At 38.7% G+C, this 20376-nt stretch overlaps 1 protein-coding gene across 8 annotated transcripts in view; it reads left to right on the top strand.

Moving 5' to 3' along the window:
* Positions 1-20376, top strand: part of DENND1A (DENN domain containing 1A) — a 367825-nt gene that overhangs the window by 105038 nt on the left and 242411 nt on the right. For all 8 annotated transcript variants that reach the window (XR_005589908.1, XM_039506504.1, XM_039506501.1 and 5 more), the window contains exons 5-6: positions 600-649; positions 12352-12471. Coding sequence is in view for 7 of the 8 variants with exons in the window: in XM_039506504.1 (XP_039362438.1) it covers positions 600-649; positions 12352-12471 (170 nt within the window). In the remaining variant the exon portion in view is untranslated. The remainder of the gene's footprint in view (positions 1-599; positions 650-12351; positions 12472-20376) is intronic.

The raw sequence follows: 20376 nt of genomic DNA, 5'->3' as shown, positions 1-20376 counted from the left end.
TTTGTTTTCTTTATTAAAGTATAATGTATAAATAAGCAATTCTGATAAAATCCATTCACACTTCAGGCTTTCTTACTAATAGATAGATGCAATTTTTCTTTAACATTTCCTATTAGACCAACGGGCTTTATCTTTTTTTTCCCCCCCTATTGACGTTGGGAAGCATTTTCTAATCCCACAGACCCCTGTTCCTAGGTAACAAGCAAAAGCTGTGCCAGCAGAAGCGGTCCTGCCAGGCCAAACCCATGTGGTTTGGTGTTATTCACTATGATCCATATGGTCAGGCTAGAGATGGTCCCCAGAGGGGTGTTAACACTCAACAACCCAACCTCCTTCTTCCCTTGGAGCTTTGCTGGATGGCTCCTGCTGCTTACCCATGTGTGAATCTTGATTAATTTTTCATTTTTAATGAAGTTTGATCATGTTTATTATTTCACATGATTGACTGCCTGGTACTCCTTCCGTGTAATTGATAAAACGAATATTTCTTCATCTGTCTTCTATTTCTTCAGGGCAAAATTGTGAGATTATATGCTGTGGTTAATGTTAGATTTATTGGTCCCATTAGATGTATAAATTATCTCTTTTTCTCTCCACAGGAAGTTCTACAGACTTTGACCAAGTTTTGTTTCCCCTTCTATGTGGACAGGTAGTGTTAGATTTTCAAACTTTACAAGAAAAAATCTTGTCAATAAAACTGCTGCAGAAAATAAAAACCATACCATTCTTAATGTTCTGTCTTTTTGACTGATTTAAAGCACTCAAATGCAAATTATAGTTGCAATATCCCCTTTTCCTGTGGATTTTATGGGCACCGTCAAAAAAGTTTAAAAGCTAGAACTGTGCATTGGCAGCAGTCAAAATGCATGGTTTTCTATTTTAAACAAGATTTGGATGCTAAAATTAATTGTTGCTAATTGAATATATTCTAAGAAAGGTTAATGTTAAGAATCCCTTAAGAATTTAGGGGAAAGTTGGCAGTTGTCTTGTGGATATTTAACATAGTTTGTGACTTGTTTAGGGAACTTAAATGAGGACTAGATTACTTGGCAAGTTAATATTTTCTATTGGAAATATTTAATTATTGGATTTTAAAAATAACATACAAATTGCTTTTTGTTTACTTTTTGAAAATAGAATTATTTTAACCAATTTCATGGAGATTGTAAATATTCATATTCTGAAATGATATTCTATTGTTCAGGTCGCTTAACAGCGTCAAAAGATCGGTTGACAGCATTAGTTTTACAAAAACGAATATTCTGAACTTTTTTGACTGAAGCTCAAATTAATGCTAATTACAATGACTAGACCATTATAAGAACACGTTTTGCTCATTTTAGTTGAATTTGCATGATATCTACAGTAGGAATGAGTTTTTCTGCATAAATTGTATTTATTTGCAATTCATAACTCCTTTATTTTTCCTCTGAGCAATTGTTCACCTATCATTTTTATCCCACAGGCCAGTCTGAATATGTATGATAACTCAGCATCTTCTTTTTAAAAGGAAAATTAAAAAAAAGTGTTGCTGTGGGATGGGGGTAAATACAGAACATAGATAGTTGTATTGCATCCTTAGAAAAACTCACTTTTACTTAGAGAAATGAGGTGGGTGAGGTAATATCTTTTGTTGGACCAACTTCTGTTGGTGAGAGGGACAAGCGTTTTAGCCACACAGAGCTCTTCTTCAGGTCTAGGAAAGGTAATTCTTTGTGTAAAATGGTGTGGCTCGAAAGCTTGTGTCTCTCACCAACAGAAGTTGGTCCAATAAAAGATATTACCTCACCCACCTTGTCTCTCTAATATCCTGGGACTGACATGGCTACAGCACTGCATACACTTTTATTTAGACATTCTTAACAATTGCTAATTAGTAACTTAACCCACATGTACATGCACAGACTTAGTGGGTACAGAATCTTTTAGACTCTAGGTCATTGTCTTGAATATGGGCCAGTTCAATAGGCACTAAAAGTTATTATCATTGGAAAGCTCTTCATTGGCCTTTGGGAAATTAGTTGCTCTCAGTCCAGTTCCTAGAAGACAGGCGTCCACATAATAAAACCACACACAAGTTTGTCCTCCTTATTGGTAATCTCAGCTGAATGGGCTATGCAGACTGAGCTGTCCTTTCAACCCTAGAGGTGGTCCCTCCAGGTCAGGGTTGAGAGACATTGGCGAGGCACTGCTAGGGGGAAGCTTGCATTACTGCTGCCTGTGCGGTACCTGACCTGGATGAATAGAAGATTCCAGTCTCCTGGACTGTCAAAATGAGTCTTTTCACCAACACTTACAGACTTTAACATTTTTTTTCCACTTAAAAGAACAATCTCTTAAACACCACAAACATTTCTGCTATTTTACATTTACTCTGTTGACTGATCTTGCTTCCCTCTTTGTAAAAGTGTCATGATATGTTTTTGTTTTCCTGTATGTTTCATATTCATTGTACATGTAGAAGGGCAGCTTCATTTTTAATAGAAACATTTGTGCCTATTTTGCATAGGCATATTTAGGTTTGGTATAACTTGATTATATTTATAATTTTGACAGTAATATCAATGTTTATTTTTAAGAATTTATTTAATTTATCAATTTTTCAGTTGAGCAAAATTATGGATTTTAAGCACTTCATTTGTATTTAAATTTTCACAATTGCTCAATAATGGGGGAGTCAGACAATTATTTAATGACAGTAGATGTTGAGATTGAAATAATTAAAGATTTATAACTGTTAAGATACAAGTTGTCAACGTCATGTGTCAAAATATTAGAAAGTAAATATCCTTAAATCAAACTCTAATAAGTTCTCAAGCAGCATTTTTCTTACTTTGCCTATCTCTACATTTTGATTATTATTGATGAAAATACATTTTCATTGGTTTGTCTGTGTACGGTGAAATTGATGTTTATTGACATGTGCAAATAAAAATCTAATCCATCCAACCCTAGGCATATTGTCCCTAGTTTTCTCACTTTGCCAACTATGTAAAATTTTGGGGAAAATGTGCAAATGGCAAGAATAGAAACTGAATCTGTGATTGGCTGAAATGTGATTCAGCTGTTTTCTCACTGTTTAGCCCCACTCTGAGTGCACTCTTTTATCTTTCCTAAGATCATAGACATTGGAGATCAGAAAAACCTTTTTAAGTAGACATCGATTTTCTGAGACCAGTGAAAGAGTGTTCTCCTGCAACATATTAAATATTTTCTCCAATTTTAAATGACACGGGCAATGGGTTTCCAGTACTCTACACTGTATTTAGGAATGTTCATATAATGAGGATGTGACAAGTCATAGACATGAATTTAAGTGGGCATGTACTACTAGATCTCTTCCCTTTCCCCAACCCAAAAATGTATCAAGTAGGACTGAACAAGTGGTATCTACTTATAATAATAACTTTACTTTTAAGAATCAATCACATGTGGAATCTGCACCTCTAATCACTTTAGCAGCCAATTACAAATGAGAGAGAGAGAACACACATTAAATCAGTGACACTCAAATATATTAAATATAGGTTTATAATTACCAAAGAAAAATGAAAAGATACTATTGATTCACAGTTGCAAGTTGCTTTCCTGGACTTTGCTACAATCAAGAATAGTATCAGATAAATATGTGGCGTTCTCTCTGAAAGGCTATACCTGGAATTTGCAGGGAGATAGGTTTAATTTTATAGGTCTTGTCTGTTTCCAACTGCTGCAATCCAACAGCTGATCTCTTTTATATTCATTTACATTACACTATATTTGAAATAAAGTGAAATTAGTGAACAACTGGCCACATAATTAAATGAGTTCTGAAATTATTGCTGCAATCCCCCCCATCCCCAATATGCTCAGTAAATATCGTATATAATTGATCATAAACCGGTACGTTTATAAGCTGTCCCACCCCCCAAGATGGATAAGTAAAAATGGAAATTTTTTATAACCCATTCATAAGCCAACCCTTTAATTCAGGGGTCAGCAAACTTTGACTCCCGGGCCATCAGGATAAGCCACTGGTGGGCCGAGATGGTTTGTTTACCTCGAGTGTCCGCAGGCACGGAGGTAAACCTAAGTAAACAAAGTGTCCCGGTGCACCAGCTGCTTACCCTGACAGGCCGGGACAGCAACTGGTGGAGAAATTTTTTGAGGGGGAGAAACTGGGAGTCAGGGGAGTAACCCCTGTGACCACCCCTCATGTGACCCCATCCCTAGCCCAGGACCCCTGCACTCTCCCCATCCCATCCCTTCCCACCTTATCTGGGGAGTGCCAGGGGAGGATGTATCTGGCTGGAGCTGCTCCGGCAGGCTGGGCTGTGCAGCTGCAGCCTGCTCCAGCGGTCCAGAGTGGGCGGCGCGGCCGCAGCCTGCTCTGCTGGGCTGGGCAGCGTGGCCGCAGCTGCTTCAGAGGCTGGGGGGGAGAGCAGCATGGCCGGAAGCGGAGAGACTCTGGCCCCGCCTCTTCCCTTTTGGCTCTGCTGGCTGTGCTGCCTCTCTTTGCTCCCTCTCTGCTGACCCCCTTCTCTGGTGCTTCCCTTTTTTACTAAAAAAATATTCGGCTTCTGAATGAGCATATACAGTACTTTGAGTTCTGGCATCTTAAGTCAAGAAAATATTTCTCCTAAAAGCGTTTTCCTCCTCAATTCAACATTAGAGGGATTTTAACCTCCTGTATATGCCTGAAGAAATGTATATTTGATTAGCTCTCCAGTTATCAGCATTCTTATTCCTGAGGGCAATTTAGGAGCTTTGGTTTTGGTACAATAAAAGTTGCTTTTCTGAACAAAGCAATGGAGAAAAACATTAATCCTGTTTCATTATAGGCCTTTTAAATAGTTTCCAGTTGCTAGGTTTCCATTTTCTTAGTTCATCTATCTGTAACAATGGAGATGTTTAGTGTCAGAATTTTCCAGTAACTAGGCATTATAGTGTTCTCTATAGGATGTTAGTGATCCTGTGGTTCAAGACTCTCCCAGAGCACCAGAAAGATAGTATGATTTTATATGGGTAGGAACAGATGCTGACATAAGATATCAGAGATACTTCGTTATTGGACAATACAACCAATTTTGCTCCAGTCCCTCAGACAGAGACAAACACCTACAAGATCTTTATCAAGCATTCTTAAAACTACATACCCACCTGGGGAAGTGAGGAAACAGATGGACAGAGCAAGACGGGTACCCAGAAATCACCTACTATAGGACAGGCCCAACAAGGAAAATAACAGAACACCACTGGCCATCACATATAGCCCCGAGCTAAAACGTCTCCAGCGCATTATCAACGATCTACAACCTATCTTGGAAAATAATCCCTCACTCTCACAGACCTTGGGAGGCAGGCCAGTCCTTGCTTACAGACAACCCCTCAACCTGGAGCAAATACTCACCAGCAACTACACACCACACCACAGAAACACCAACCCAGGAACCAATCCCTGTAGCAAACCTCGTTGCCTACTCTGTCCTCATATCTACTCTAGCGACACCATCAGAGGACCCAACCACATCAGCCACACCATCAAGGGCTCATTCACCTGCACGTCTACTAATGTTATATATACCATCATGTGCCAGCAGTGCCCCTCTGCCATGTACATTGGCCAAACCGGACAGTCCCTACATAAAAGAATAAATGGACACTAATCGGACATGAGGAATGGTAACATGCAAAAGCCAATAGGTGAAAACTTCCAATCTCCCTGGACATTCTATAACAGATTTATAACTCCCTTCTTTTCATGTGTCATTATATTATGCCTGCATCTGTAATTTTTGTTATTGGAGGAAGTAAACCTTTCAGTCACCACTTCACAGGCCCAAAGTAACAGTATTACAATTTGCTGTTAAAATTCTTTCTATGGTAAAGGACACTTTATCTGTGGGAATGTCATACCCATGAGTAAATCTTGTCATTTAAATTTATAGACTGCAAGTATTACGCATTAAGCTCTGACTTGTGGAGGTCACATTAAAAATGAATGAGACACTTGCATGTTCCAGCAGATTTATCCTCTAGATTTGTACTACTACACCTGTTTAGAGAATGTGTCTCGACAGCAGGAACATTTCAGATGTCCTGTTCTTCCAACTATGTGTTTATTATTGGTATTAGCTCTTCCACAAATAGAAGCCAATGAGTTGCTAATGGCAACATCTGTCTCTCTCAAGTCCTTTTGATTTAGGCATAGCAATTTCAGACAACTGGGTATCAAAAACTAAAGGAGTTCAAACTTCTTACAGAGCACATCTTCAGGATGATGACAAATAATTTATTGAGACTTTAAAGCTAATCGCAAGCCTTTGAAGTGTATATCATCAACATCTAATTGTAAAACTGCCTTATTTTGTGTGCTGAAGGTTTTAGTACACGTTGAGGCATCTAAATTTGCATCATTGCCACTAACACACTTAAAAATGGAGCATCCATTTTCTACTGAGTAATTTGAAGCATCTTCAAAACTTTGTGAAGTGCCTCTGGAAAGGAAGAAAATAGTGCAGCGTAGTTATACTGCAAGCATGAATCTGTAGGAATATGAATAACTTTGGAACCACCAAACTCAACATTAATAGCCTTTTTTTCATACATACAATAAGAGTGAGGCAAACTTTATTGGTTATAGGCCATGAAGTCTCAAGAGCTTTCTGCTGGAAATGTTCATTTTGAGTTGCACTGACTTTGAGATGTACAATCTAATTTGATAATGTCTAAATTACACTCATAGCATGGATAATATTCAATATTATCCACACTGTAGCTGAGAACACATCTGAAGTCAAGGAAACGTAATGATCCTAATGTGCAAATTCAATAACGCTGTATCTTGCAGCAAGTAGGAAGAGGAGCTGATTCAATCTTGCCAGGTTAGGAAAACTTCAGTGCACAGAAGAAGAATATTCTGGCAGGCAGATTGAATTGCTTGTCAAACGGACCTCAGAAGTGAGCATTAAACCAGGATGACAGAGACAGGATATATCTCAAATGAGGGAGAAACCACTAAAATGTGTTTTTTTTCCCCCCAGAGGTCATAATGGTGTTTTTAAAAGGAAAATCTTCCATATAAGAAGAATGGCCAAAAGGCACCATGCCGTTATCTGTCCCTTGGGGTTAAATTACTTCCCTGTAAATGCTAGGGTAAAATATATCTAAATTACTTCCTTGTAAGTGCTTGGCTGAAATGTAAAAGTGGGAAAATGCATAATACTAATACCTCTTCTATGCCCAAGCAGATGGCTATTCTCCAACTGCTGGAGATAGTCAAGCCCAGTCCAGTTAAACTTGGATCAGTCTAAACCAACTCTCTAGAATCAGGGATACATCTGTCCATGGTTACTTTAAAAATCTTTTTAGAATTTACACCTAAGCAGGTGGGGAGGGGAGATTGTGGTGCTTTGTCTCAGGAGATATTAAACAGGACTTTTTCCATATAACATCATTTGGTACAGAAGCTGATTTAAATGATAAGTTACAGGGTACGTCTACACTACGGGATTATTCCGATTTTATATAAACCAGTTTAGTAAAACAGATTGTATAAAATCGAGTGCACGCGGCCACACTAAGCACATTAATTCGGTGGTGTGCGTCCACGGTCCGAGGCTAGCATCGATTTCTGGAGCGTTGCACTGTGGGTAGCTATTCCGTAGCTATCCCATAGTTCCCGCAGTCTCCCCCGCCTCTTGGAATTCTGGGTTGAGATCCCAGTGCCTGATGGGGCAAAAATCATTGTCGCGGGTGGTTCTGGGTAAATGTCGTCAGTCACTCCTTCCTCTGGGAAAGCAACGGCAGACAATCATTTCGCGCCCTTTTTCCCTGGATTGCCCTGGCAGACGCCGTAGCATGGCAACCATGGAGCCTGTTTTGCCTTTTGTCACTGTCACCGTATGTGTACTAGATGCCACTGACAGAGGCGATTCAGCAGCGCTACACAGCAGCATTCATTTGCTTTTGCATGATAGCAGAGATGGTTATCAGCCGTTCTGTACCATCTGCTTCCATTGTAAATTGACAATGAGATGATGGTTACTAATCCTTCTGTACTGTACTCTCTGCTGCTATCATGGGTGCCCCTGGCTGAGATCGGCCGGGGGTGCAAAAGACAAAAATGGGAATGACTTCCCGAGTCAATCCCTCCTTTATGGTATCTAAAAATAGAATCAGTCCTGCCTAGAGTGTGGGGCAAGTGTACTAGAGAGCCAGTGTATCAGAGAACCAGAAAGCACAGCCGCTCCGTGTCAGATCCCGCAGAAATGATGAGCTGCATGCCATTCACAGGAGGTGCCCCTGCAACAACCCCACCTGTTGCTTCCCTCCTCCCCCAGCCTTCCTGGGCTACCGTTGCAGTATCCCCCCATTTGTGTGATGAAGTAATAAAGAATGCAGGAATAAGAAACAGTGACTTGTTAGTGAGATAAAATGAGGGGAAGGCAGCCTCCAGCCGCTATGATAGTCCAGACAGGACATTAAGCAGTGTGGGGGAGAGGAGCCCAGCATCCCACTGCTATGATAGTCCAGGCAGAACAGAATCTTTTCTTTACACATGAAGGGTGGGGGTTGATGGAGCTCAGCCCCCTGTTGCTATGATGAAGACGGTTACCAGCCGTTCTGTACCATCTACTGGGAAGTAATAGCACGCATGGGCTGATGATGAGGACGGATACCAGTCCTTCTGTACTGTACCATCTGCCACAAGGCTGATGATGACGATGGATATCAGTCATATTGTACCATCAGCCACCAAGGGGGGGGGCGAGGATGCTGCAGTTCACTGCCGCAGCATCGCGTCTACCAGCAGCATTCAGTACACATAGGGTGACATTTAAAAGAGTCAAGAGACTTTTTTTTCCCTTTTCCTTTTGCGGGGGGCGGAGGGGTAAATTGACGAGCTATGCCCTGAACCACCCCGGACAATGTGTTTGACCCTACAGGCATTGGGAGCTCAGCCAAGAATGCAAATGCTTTTCGGAGACTGCAGGAACTGTGGGATAGCTTGAGTCCTCAGTCCCCCCTCCCTCCCTCCATGAGCGTCCATTTGATTCTTTGGCTTTCCGTTACGCTTGTCACGCAGCAGTGTGCTGAGTCCCTGCTGTGGCCTCTGTCTGGAGATTTTTTTTAAAATGCTTTGAAATTTCGTCTTCTGTAACGGAGCTCTGATAGAACAGATTTGTCTGCCCATACAGCGATCACATCCGTACGGTCCATGCTGGAGCTCTTTTGGGATTTGGGACTGCATCGCCACCCGTGCTGATTGGAGCTCCACGCTGGGCAAACAGGAAATTATATTCAAAAGTTTGCGGGTCTTTTCCTGTCTACCTAGCCACTGCATCCGAGTTCAGATTGCTGTCCAGAACGGTCACAGTGGTGCACTGTGGGATACCGCCCGGAGGCCAATACCGTCGATTTGCGGCCACACTAACCCTAATCCGATATGGTAATACCGATATTAGCGCTACTCCTCTTGTTGGGGAGGAGTACAGAAACCGGTTTAAAGAGCCCTTTATATCGATATAATGGGCCTCTTAGTGTGGATGGGTGCGGCGTTAAATCGGATTAACGCTACTGAAATCGGTTTAAATGCGTAGTGTAGACCAGGCCACAGACTACAGTTGGTACTTCTGCAGTTTCACATTTGAGTTCATTCAGAACTCTTGGGGGAATACCATCTGGTCCTGGTGACTTATTACTGTTTAGTTTTATCAATTTGTTCCAAAACGTCCTTTAATGACACCTCAATCTGGGACAGTTCCTCAGATTTGTCACCTAAAAAGAATGGCTTAGGTTTGGGAAGCTCCCTCACATCCTCAGCAGTCTTATCAGAGAGTCTGTAATCTAAAAAGAGATAATGAGGGAGGTAAAATGTTAAGTAACCATTGGCACATGGCTTGTGAATTCCAAAGTGATAGTTTAAACATACACATTTAAAAAAAGACACATGATCCCATGTTCCAAAATGGTTTCTTTGCACACTACTGAAATACAAATAACATGACCATTCACCAAGCATTATCGAAATCAAAGTTTGATTAAAAAGATAATGCCCAATGATGCTTAATCATATTACCTATGTTTTCTCTGCTGATTTGTCTTTTAATAAACAAGCTTCTTCCTTCCATAGATGAGGACTGCTTCCTCTTTTTCCATAATTTTAACTGAGTTTAGATTCTATTTCTCACATACCCTTGGCTCTCAAACTTCTTAAAATTAAGCATATAATCCTCTTTTAAAACATAGTATTAAATCACTGTAGTAATGTTATACCCAAACCTTACAGCTAAAACATAACACCAATAAGAATGGAGCTTGTGGTAGTTCCCGGTAGTTCTTTGAGGTTTATAGGAACATTCTCTTGGACGTTAGAGCGGAGGGGTAGGTTAGTGATACTTACACTACTTAATTCTCAGGCTGTTAAATTGCTTTTGAATTTGAGTCTTTGTTCACCTTCAAATTTGGAGAAGTAGAGTATGTGTCTGTCTTGGTGCTTCATATTATCATCCCTTCAGCATTTTTTCCTTCCTCCTTCTGACTCCACTGAGAGGTTTTTCCCTTTTAAATTGGATAGTAGAATTTATTGTCCTATATGCTAAGCCTCTTTCTTTATTGAAAGTCCATCTCATTTTTGGTTTTCATTGGGCGCTGTGTGAATGTACAAGATCACATACACACTCATTGATGGCATTGTAGATAGCGCTATAGATTTCAGAATAGACTTTTAAAGTAGGATATTTCTGTCTGTAACTATACCTGTTGAGTGAGCCTGAATTTAACAGTAATTTCCTTGTATTCCCCTTTGATCATCAAGATGGAGTTAATATACTTCATAGCTTCATGTGCAAATGCTATTCAGTTGTCAGTGTTTATAGTAGGCTTTAAGATGGAGCATAATTTGAACAGTAAATATTTTATAGTTAATTGTAGTTGTATTAAAATCTAATTCATACAAACACTAGTTCTCAAATGAATCCCTAATCTGAATTCAATAAAGCCTCCAATAAACAAACATATTGGTCCTGGTTTCAACACTGTATTACTCCAGTTTTATTTTAAGCAATGGAGTTACACCAATGCAAAACTGGGATGATATGATGGTGAATCAGCCCTGCTGTCTGCTAATTTTAGGGTTTTTATATCCCCTACTAGCATGGTATCTATGCATTTCTGTATTAGGTGAGATTTAGACAGAAATGTGATAATGTTTAAAGAAATCAGATATCTCCCTAAATGAAATGTTTTATACATTTCACTTTGGAAATATGCCTTTTTTTAAAAAAAGGTCCTATGTTATATGCAATATAGAGAGAGCTGTTATTTTTTAGAAATGTGTTTTAGACCTCAAACTGCTAGTAGTAATATCCTTCATGATTTATAGTGTTAAAAATACTTCTGGATCCTACTTCTATCTTTTTGGTGCATTGCTTTTTTCTATGTTCTAATACAATGAAAAGCTTTATTTTGCAAGTGTGAGTGGATATTCCTATAGTGGTGCTTTCCACTCTGGCGTGGCAGGGAGCCATCATCTTTAAACAATGTTGTTGCATTGTTTGCACTCTTTTAGAAGAGGCAAATAAGCACCTTACAGTAGAGTGGAATTGGATTATAATCTTGAAAATCAGATACAAACTATATTATAATCACTATAGGGGTTTAAAAGTCACTGTAGTGGTACACTAGCATCAGTTCAGCATCTGCTTAGCCACAGTACCAGCTGTGGAGGTATATTTAAAGATTTTCACATTTTGAGGCAGACAATCAAAATAAGATACTGACTTGTTACAGAAGTTTTATTTACCTTTATCTTACCGTGCTGCTGTTAGTTTCCCATTTTAGCCAATACTGCCTTGTAGTGGAAATTGCATAGTTGCATAGACAAATTGGGGGAATCATCTGTGAGGCCTTCATAAGCCATACATTTTAGAGGGATAGTGCTATGCTCATTCCCAGCCTATTTGGAAAACTGACTAATTTTGTATTTCTCTATCAGTATACTATATAAAGCTGTAATGTGACCAAATACTATTTGCATTTAAAGTAAAACAATCCCCTGGGTGAGGAATGATATAGAAATGTTTTGCACTGAGAGTGGATGTGGGTTTAGTTGGCACTATGTATTGTATTGAATCTAATCAATGGCCATGTCAGTGTTTGTTTTAAAGACATAGGAAATTCTTCCACTGCTGTTCCATCTCCAAAAAACCCCAAGAGATGGGTTCAAACTTGCATTTGTAATGCTCAAAGTTAATTTCCAAAGAAGCTCTGCAGAGAGAGGAAATGAGGTTCAATGACTTAGTCTGATTAGATACTTCTAACATTGAATAAGCTGAAATTAATTTTTCCTTTTGTTCTCTTTATTTCTAGCCTTACAGTCAGCCAAGTTGGCCAGAACTTTACATTTGTGCTCACAGACATTGACAGCAAACAGAGATTTGGATTCTGTCGCTTATCTTCTGGGGCCAAAAGTTGCTTCTGTATCTTAAGGTAAGTCTGGCTGTGGTCTGGCTATTGGTTAGCTCTGAGAAACAATGTTGGCCTTTGCTTTGTTATATTGCAATTATATTTTCCAGCTGTTCAGAATTATTCTATCTGGTCCTCAAAAAGTCACTGCACTTCTGGAGAAATGGTGCAAAATATTCTTGCACTTTGGGTTCCTCTGATGATAATTAGATTTATTTGTAGTCAATTTACTTAAGTTAACAATGTGGAAAAAAATCAACATCTCTATGCAGTAATTTGACACAGCATAGCATGATGGCAACCATTATCTTTAGCTGTCACAATTCGTCCTGTTAAGACATTTCATGGACATTTGTATATGCAAGTTTTATGAATAAAGCATCTGTTGGTAACAGAGAATATCTTGCTGATGCTGTACCTATCCTGTAATTATGACCCTCACTCCCTTCTGTTGATGGACGTGTGAATGCAATCTAACTTGATTATAAATACTGCTACTGGGAGACAGAAACAATGTGCTTCACATAGAGAAGAGAGACAATGAGCGAGAGGGCTGGAGCTGTATCAAAACAGTTCCTTATGACTCCAGGCCAGTAAGCTCTGGGGCAACCTTTACTTAGTTTTCTATTTCCTTTTGCTACCCCCCCAAAAAAGTGACAAAAATCAGATTTCAGATCTGTTGTTTGCCAGGCTCCTGCTGAGAACCTCCTGTTGGGGAAATAAAGCTATGCACACTGTCCCTGTCAGCCTCTGTTACCTAGGTGTAGCAGTGGCCTGCCTCCTGTCTCTTTCTGTTAGGAGAGAGAGCCTCATGGAGCAGCAGAGCAATCCAGGAGAAGTGCCTCTTGATAAAGCCCAGGTAAAGACTGTACTGATCTAACCCTAAAAAACAAAAAGCCAAATGCCCTAGTTGCCAATTGTCAGTCCAGGAAAAAGCAGGGGTGGTTCTCCATCACCTCCATTCATTCCTGTTTCAAAAAAAAAGCAAACTATGCTTACAAGGGAGACTTTCAGGGAGAAATGTACAAAGAACAAGGGGAAAGCAGCAGATACAGGGTTAAATTCTGCCTTTGGTTGCATGTAATCCCATTGTAGTATATGTGGTTGCATGAGTGCCTGGGAGCAGAATTTGAGCTGACTGTATATAGCTTAGAAATCTTCTGTTTATGTTTAGTATAGAAGGAACTTGAAAGGTCAGAAGATAGGAAAATACCACAAAATGTGTGTTTTCTCACCTCTCTTTTCACTACGCCAACTGTGGTTAATCAGACAGACCTTTCCTAAGGAGTCTGAGATGGCCAGAGAAGAAAGTCACTGCTTGGTTTCTGCAAGTGAGACACTGGACAGGAGGGAGAGTAACTGTATTACTTCCTATTGCATATCTGGCCAAGTGACTTGAAGACTTCATTCCCTCGTAGTTCAAAGCTCTACTTGAGCAACTGGAGGGCAATACTAATCCAATTATGTGGAGTACATATTGGAGGCAGGGAAGTATTTGCTGAGGCATTTTCTGGAGCGTTTATCCTAAAGAATTGAGGCACTGATATGCTTTCTCATGGTAACTCCCTGGTCACTCCCTGGTAACCTTGATATTTAATGAAAAATGAAAGGGAGAAAACAGGCAAAAATGTCTGGATGAGCGTGAAATCTCTTCTCTCTCTCCTGGAGAAGGGTTTTTTGTTGCCTGCCCCCTAAGTTAATGCATGGAGAAGAGGCAGAAGGGGAAGAAGAGATAATAGCTTGGTGCCTCATGCTTCCACTCACAGAAAAAGATCTGAAGAGTTAGAGCAGGGGATGAATTGGGCCCATAGGCCTCATTTCTGTTGTTCCATCATGCTGAGGATTTTAAACATATTTTTATTTAGCATAAACTGGTAAGAAAAATTCAAGATTGGGATTAACTAAAACAACTGAGCATGAGAACTGAGCATTGAGAACTTTACATCAGGTCTATCATGGAAGTATTACACTGAAGTGGTTTTGTAAGCAAGTCACAATTTCTGTGCAAATTGTCTGCTTCCTTGTTTTCTATGGGGATGCAGAGAGGATTGGTAATTCTAAATTAAAGTAAATTGATGATAAAGAAATAGGAAAATGGTTGCTTGATGTCCATCCCTTATCAGAGCTTTTTTCAATGGGGGATGTCCTCTCCGGATTTGTTCTGGGATTTGTTTCCAGATTTGTCCTGGGATTTGTTAATGGGGTTTGTTTGGGTACTCTTGTGCCCTCACCCCTGTTTTGGGAATGTCTGCCTTTCTTGTTTTTCTGTGCTATGGATGTCTCAACAAGGAGAGGAAGAGACTGGAAAGTATCAAAATTTTTCAGACTTTGTTTTTTATTGCTGCTTCCTGTTAATTGAAGTTGCATTAAGAGATGAGGTAAACATCTATTGGTGAAATCTCAGTGGTAGAAATAATATCTTATGAAATTCTTGGAACCATGTAACAGGAAGGATATTGGGGAGGAGCCAAACCCAGGGAGCCCAGCAGAGTCTGTGAGTATATTTCGAATCCCAGTGAAAGGGAACCAAGCCAAAGGTGCCCTCTGTGGTGAAGACAAATCATTTGGCTTCTCTGTAGTGTGCTTGCCCTCATTTTCTCCCTTTACTTCCTAGTAGTCCAGTGGGAACAACCAGTTTTCTTGCAGTCTTCCTGCTTCTGATAATTTCTCCGTTTTTGTTTTTGTTTTTAAGTTATGTAGCTATTTTTCAAATTCCCACTTACCCACCATAATTTCGATCTTACATTTTACCTGCCACAATTTGTTCTTCGGTATTGACTTGGCTCAAGTAACCTCTTGAACCTTGCCATTTAATCATATTGCCTTTCTGCTTCGTTTTTTGTTTAGGGTATACATACTTTCTCTGACTCTGCTATGGTGCACGTACATAGCTTAATTTCCGCACTTTTGATTTAGTCTCTTTAAGTAGCTCCCTCATTTTAAAAGTTTAATAACAATCCTAGTTCTAGTGCAGTCTCTCTCACAGACTGTTGAATTTAATTATATTATGGTCACTGTTGCTTAATGACTGAACTATACCTAATATTTCAATCAACTCCTGTGTAATATATTTAGGACCAAGTTAGAGATCTCCTTTTGTGTGATCTGGAACTTGCTGTTCCAAGAAGAAGTTAGTTAAGGAGTCAAAATTGATTGTCTGATCCTTGCCCAGTTGTGGATAGTCACCCATTATTACTGTTTTATGACTTAATTGTCCAATTGATCTCTCTCCGCTGTGCATTTAATAGCCTTTTCCTGATTAGGAGGCCTACTAGTATATGTGTATCCTCCAGGGCTGTCAAGTGATTAAAAAAATTAATTGCGATTAAATGCACTGCTAAACAAGAATAGAATACCATTTATTTAAATATTTTTGGATATTTTCTACATTTTCAAATATATTGATTTCAGTTCCAACACAATACAAAGTGTACAGTGCTCACTTTATATTTATTTTTGTTTGCAAGTATTTGCACTGTAAAAAACCAAAAGAAATAGTATTTTTCAATTCTCCTAATACAAGTACTGGAGTGCAATCTCTTTATCATGAAAGTCAAACTTACAAATGTACAATTATGTAAAAAAAACCAAACCTGCATTAAAAAAATAAAACAATGTAAAATTTTAGAGCCTGCAAGTCCACTCAGTCCTACTTCTTGTTCAGCCAATCACTCAGACAAACAAGTTTGTTTACATTTGGAGGAGATAATGCTGCCCACTTCTTGTTTACAGTGTCACCTGAAAGTGAGAACAGACGTTCTCATGCCAGATGCTCTAAAGAGTCATATGTCCCTTCATGCTTCAACCACCATTCCAGGGGACATGTGTCCATACTAATTACAGGTTCTGCTCGATAACAATCCAAAGCACTGTGGACCAACGCATGTTCATTTTCATTATTTGAGTCAGATGCCACCAGCAGAAGATTGATTTTCTTTTTTGGTGGTTCGGGTTCTGTAGCTCCCGCATCGGAGTGTTGTTCTTTTAATACTTTAAAAAGCATGCTCCACACTTCGTCCCTCTCAGATTTTGGAAGGCACTTCAGATTCTTAAACCTTGAATTGAGTGCTGTAGTTATCTGTAGAAGTCTCACATTGGTACCTTCTTCACATTTTGTGAAATCTGCAGTGAAAGTGTTCTTAAAATGAACAACATGTGCTGGTTCATCATCTGAGACTCCTATAACCTGAAATATATGGCAGAATGAGGGTAAAATAGAGCCAGAGACATACAATTCTCCCCCAAGGAGTTCAGTCACATTTAATTAATGCATTATTTTTTTAATGAGCGTCATCAGCATGGAAGCATGTCCTCTGGAATGGTGGCCGAAGCATTAAGTGGCATATGAATGTTTAGCATATCTGGCACATAAATACTTTGCAATGCTGGCTACAGAAGTGCCATACAAATGCCTGTTCTCACTTTCTGGTGACATTATAAATAATAAGCAGGCAGTATTATGCCTCGTAAATGTAAACAAACTTGTTTGTCTTAGCGATTGGCTGAACAAGTAGTAGTACTGAGTGGACTTGTAGGCTCTGAAGTTTTGCATTGTTTTGGTTTTGAGTTCAGTTATGTAACAAAAAAAAATCTACATTTGTAAGTTGCATTTTTGGGACAAAGACATTGTACTGCAGTACTTGTATGAGGTGAATTGAAAAATACTATTTTGTTTATCATTTTTACAGTGCAAATATTTGTAATAAAAAATAATAATCTAAGTCCACTGAAGTCCTTGGAAGCAAGGTCAAGACTCTAAGTTAGAGCTGGCAAATAAGAGCTCTCTAGTTCCCATCTTCATGTTAAGGTTCATGGACCTATCAGGCAAAGTTGGTTCTCAGGAGGTATTGTTTAGTGCTTGATGCTCTGACAGAATGGGTTAAGCAAATAAAGAACAAACATCACCCATGTTTGTTTGGTATGGGATCCTTGTTGCATGGGAATCTTTGCTTATTGCCTGCTTGTAATGAAAATATGAGTCTCTTATAGACTCTTGAGAGAAATTGCATCAAGTGACAGAACTCCAGTTAGGCTACAGCTGAAGTAAACTGGTGTTTGAAAGAGCAGGAGGAATAGGTGAATCAATAATATATAAGACCGTATAGAGGTTTAAATATTCAGTATATGAGGTTAAAGTACTCAACTAAACATCAGAAGCTTAAATGTTGTGGTGTCTTGTTCCAGGGAAACATCTCAACTACTTATATGCAATGTGTAGAGGTTTTTATCTTACCTGCTTTTGTTTGTGTACGTCTGACCATTGTATATTCTAATATGTGAGAGTCTTAACAGTTCGAATAGCTGAAAATGTAAAGGAATAAAAAGTTGTGGTTTAGGAATGTAAAAAATGTTGATAACTCAGTACGAAGATATTGTAATGCCCTTTTTTCAGCATGTTTACATAATATAATTTGGGATTTTTTTCCCCAATGCTAGTGTTTTGATATTTTGTCTTCTCAAATATTTTGAGCATTTGATATGAGGAACTGGTTATTAGTTTTTGAAAAGGTCTTCATTAATAAAAAAAACAGTAACTAGTAACTTTTTCAAATGGCTGTTTGTTCTCTGTTCTGATTATTTCATCTTTAAAGTAAGTGACTTGTTTGTGAAATATATTGTGAAATATTTGAGGCAGAAAGTTTAAAGGTCACCATTGGGTGTATACCAACCATATATTTAAACTTATAAAACAGACTTTGTAGTAAAGATAGTATAATGAATAATAGAAGCTAAAGCAAAATAATTTTTTTTTAAATTTCTGAAGAGAATTTTATACTCTATGAAAGAAAGAAGAAAAAACATTGATAGTTTAACTTTGTAGAGCAGAAGTTGATGGGGATTTTCATTATATTGACCCTACTATAAATAAAAAATACAGATTCTCTTAAAATCAACCATGTTCACTTCAGAATAGAAAAACAATATTTCTCAGTCTATTTGACATATTACTAAAATGCATTTTAAGATATCAAATGTTACTTGAAAATATTTGCTGCTTTTAATACAAAAGAAAGATTTTTACAAATTTATGGTTAAAGGTGTAATTTATGGGTTTTAATCTATGCTGTTTCAAAGAATGCCTCTGAAATAAAGTTCGCAGTTTTGTGTGCTGTGAACTATTCCAGAGTCCATTTATTCAGCCCAGTATTTTCAGCTAGGTCTTTATTACTAATAACTAACAAAAAATAATGAAAAATGCTTTGTTCTAAAATGTGCAATATAAAAATGTCATGTAGCTTGGTGCTGATGTGTTGGGTGGTGGTTGTTTTTAAATAAAACATTTTCCATTTCACTTAAGAGGAAAACTGGACATTTTTAACATCTCTCTGATGGAAATGTGAAATGTGTGTTCTGTGTAATATACACTATATTGATTATTTTTAATCCAATCTCTGATGTTAGTCTTTTTGGTATGGTACAATATCTAGACATGCATTTTGGATATCATTATGTGGGTCTTATCTAACTGTGTTTAAATTTACTTTCCAGGATGGTACTAGTTTTAGTGTGGTATGGGATGTTGGTGCTTAAATCATGAATATCTTCTGTTGCTCTCTAGTGGTGTGTTGTAGTAGAAGCCAAATTCATAAAAAATCATGATGATCAGAATCGCTATGTGTACTCATATTCAGTTTAATACATTGTATTGTAACCTGCAATTTCTCCATCTAGATTTTGTTGAGCTTCTGTTATATTTAAGTTGTAAAATATCTTTGACATGCCAGGTATTACAAAAGCATTTTTTTTGAAAGCCAAAGTAGCTTTGGAAGATGTTTGGGTAAATGTGGCCAGCCTGGATGAGGTTTTTTGTCTCTGAGAAATTGGTAAGGCCATTTCTCTATCCCCCAATCAAAACGGGTTGCACAAATAACACTCGAGCCATTCAAGAAGGGAACCTGCGGAACTCTGAAATGTGGCGAAAAACGCGCAGTGTTTTACAGCACTATAGGTGTACATTGTGCTGTACAGTCTGGTGCTGAATATAGGCCAGGGGTTCTCAAACTAGGGGGTTGGACCCCTCGGGGTCATGGGGTTATTATATGGGGGGTCTCTAACTGTTAACCTCCACCCCAAATCCCACTTTGCCTCCAGCATTCATAATGGTGTTAAATATATTAAAAAGTGTTTTTAATGTATAAGGGGGGTTGCACTCAGAGACTTGCTATGTGAAAGGGGTCACCAGTAAAAAAGTTTGAGAGACACTGATATAGGCACTTAGGGTCAAGACTCTAAGTTAGAGCTGGCAAATAAGAGTTCTCTAGTTCCCATCTTCATGTAGCATACAAACTCATCGTCTCTGTAGTTTATTTTTGGAAAAGTCTTTTAATGCATTAAGCAGTGAGGTACAGTACCTGTTTGTAATCACTAGAGCAGGGCAAAGCTTTCTTAATGAAAATTAAAACCAAACAGAATTCACCCGACTCTGGATTTTGTTACAAAGAAAAAGCTTGGGCCAGGTTTTGTTAAGGTTCATGGACCTATCAGGCAAAGTTGGTTCTCAGGAGGTACTTTTGATTTTGTGTGGAAAATATGCAGAACTCTGGTTTCAGTTGACCTTCACTTAAAAATTTTGTGGTCTTTGACTCATTTCTCCAAAGTGTAACTCACTGTTCTGAAATAAAATGCAGAAAGGTTTGTATGGAAACCCCCTTTAGCCAAAATAACAGAGCTTTGCACCACTCTAAATTCAAGATAAAAAGAAACGTCTCTTTAGTAGTATGTGATAAAAGGTAAAAAATGTAACTAACTGAATGTGGTTCTGTATGGAGTCATCTGAGGTTTTTGGTGTGATCTGTTGTGAATTGCACCCCTCTCTCCCCCTGCTTGCCGCCGCCTTCTTTGATTGCAGTCTTTGTCCATTTATCCTAAGAATAGAATGAGATTTCTGAGCAGGGCCTCTCTTGTGGTGCAAAGTGAGAATTGTTTTTA

Source organism: Mauremys reevesii, linkage group 19 (assembly GCF_016161935.1).
Source record: "Mauremys reevesii isolate NIE-2019 linkage group 19, ASM1616193v1, whole genome shotgun sequence".
Taxonomy (NCBI): Eukaryota; Metazoa; Chordata; order Testudines; family Geoemydidae; genus Mauremys; species Mauremys reevesii.
This window is presented reverse-complemented; position numbering and strand designations above follow the sequence as displayed.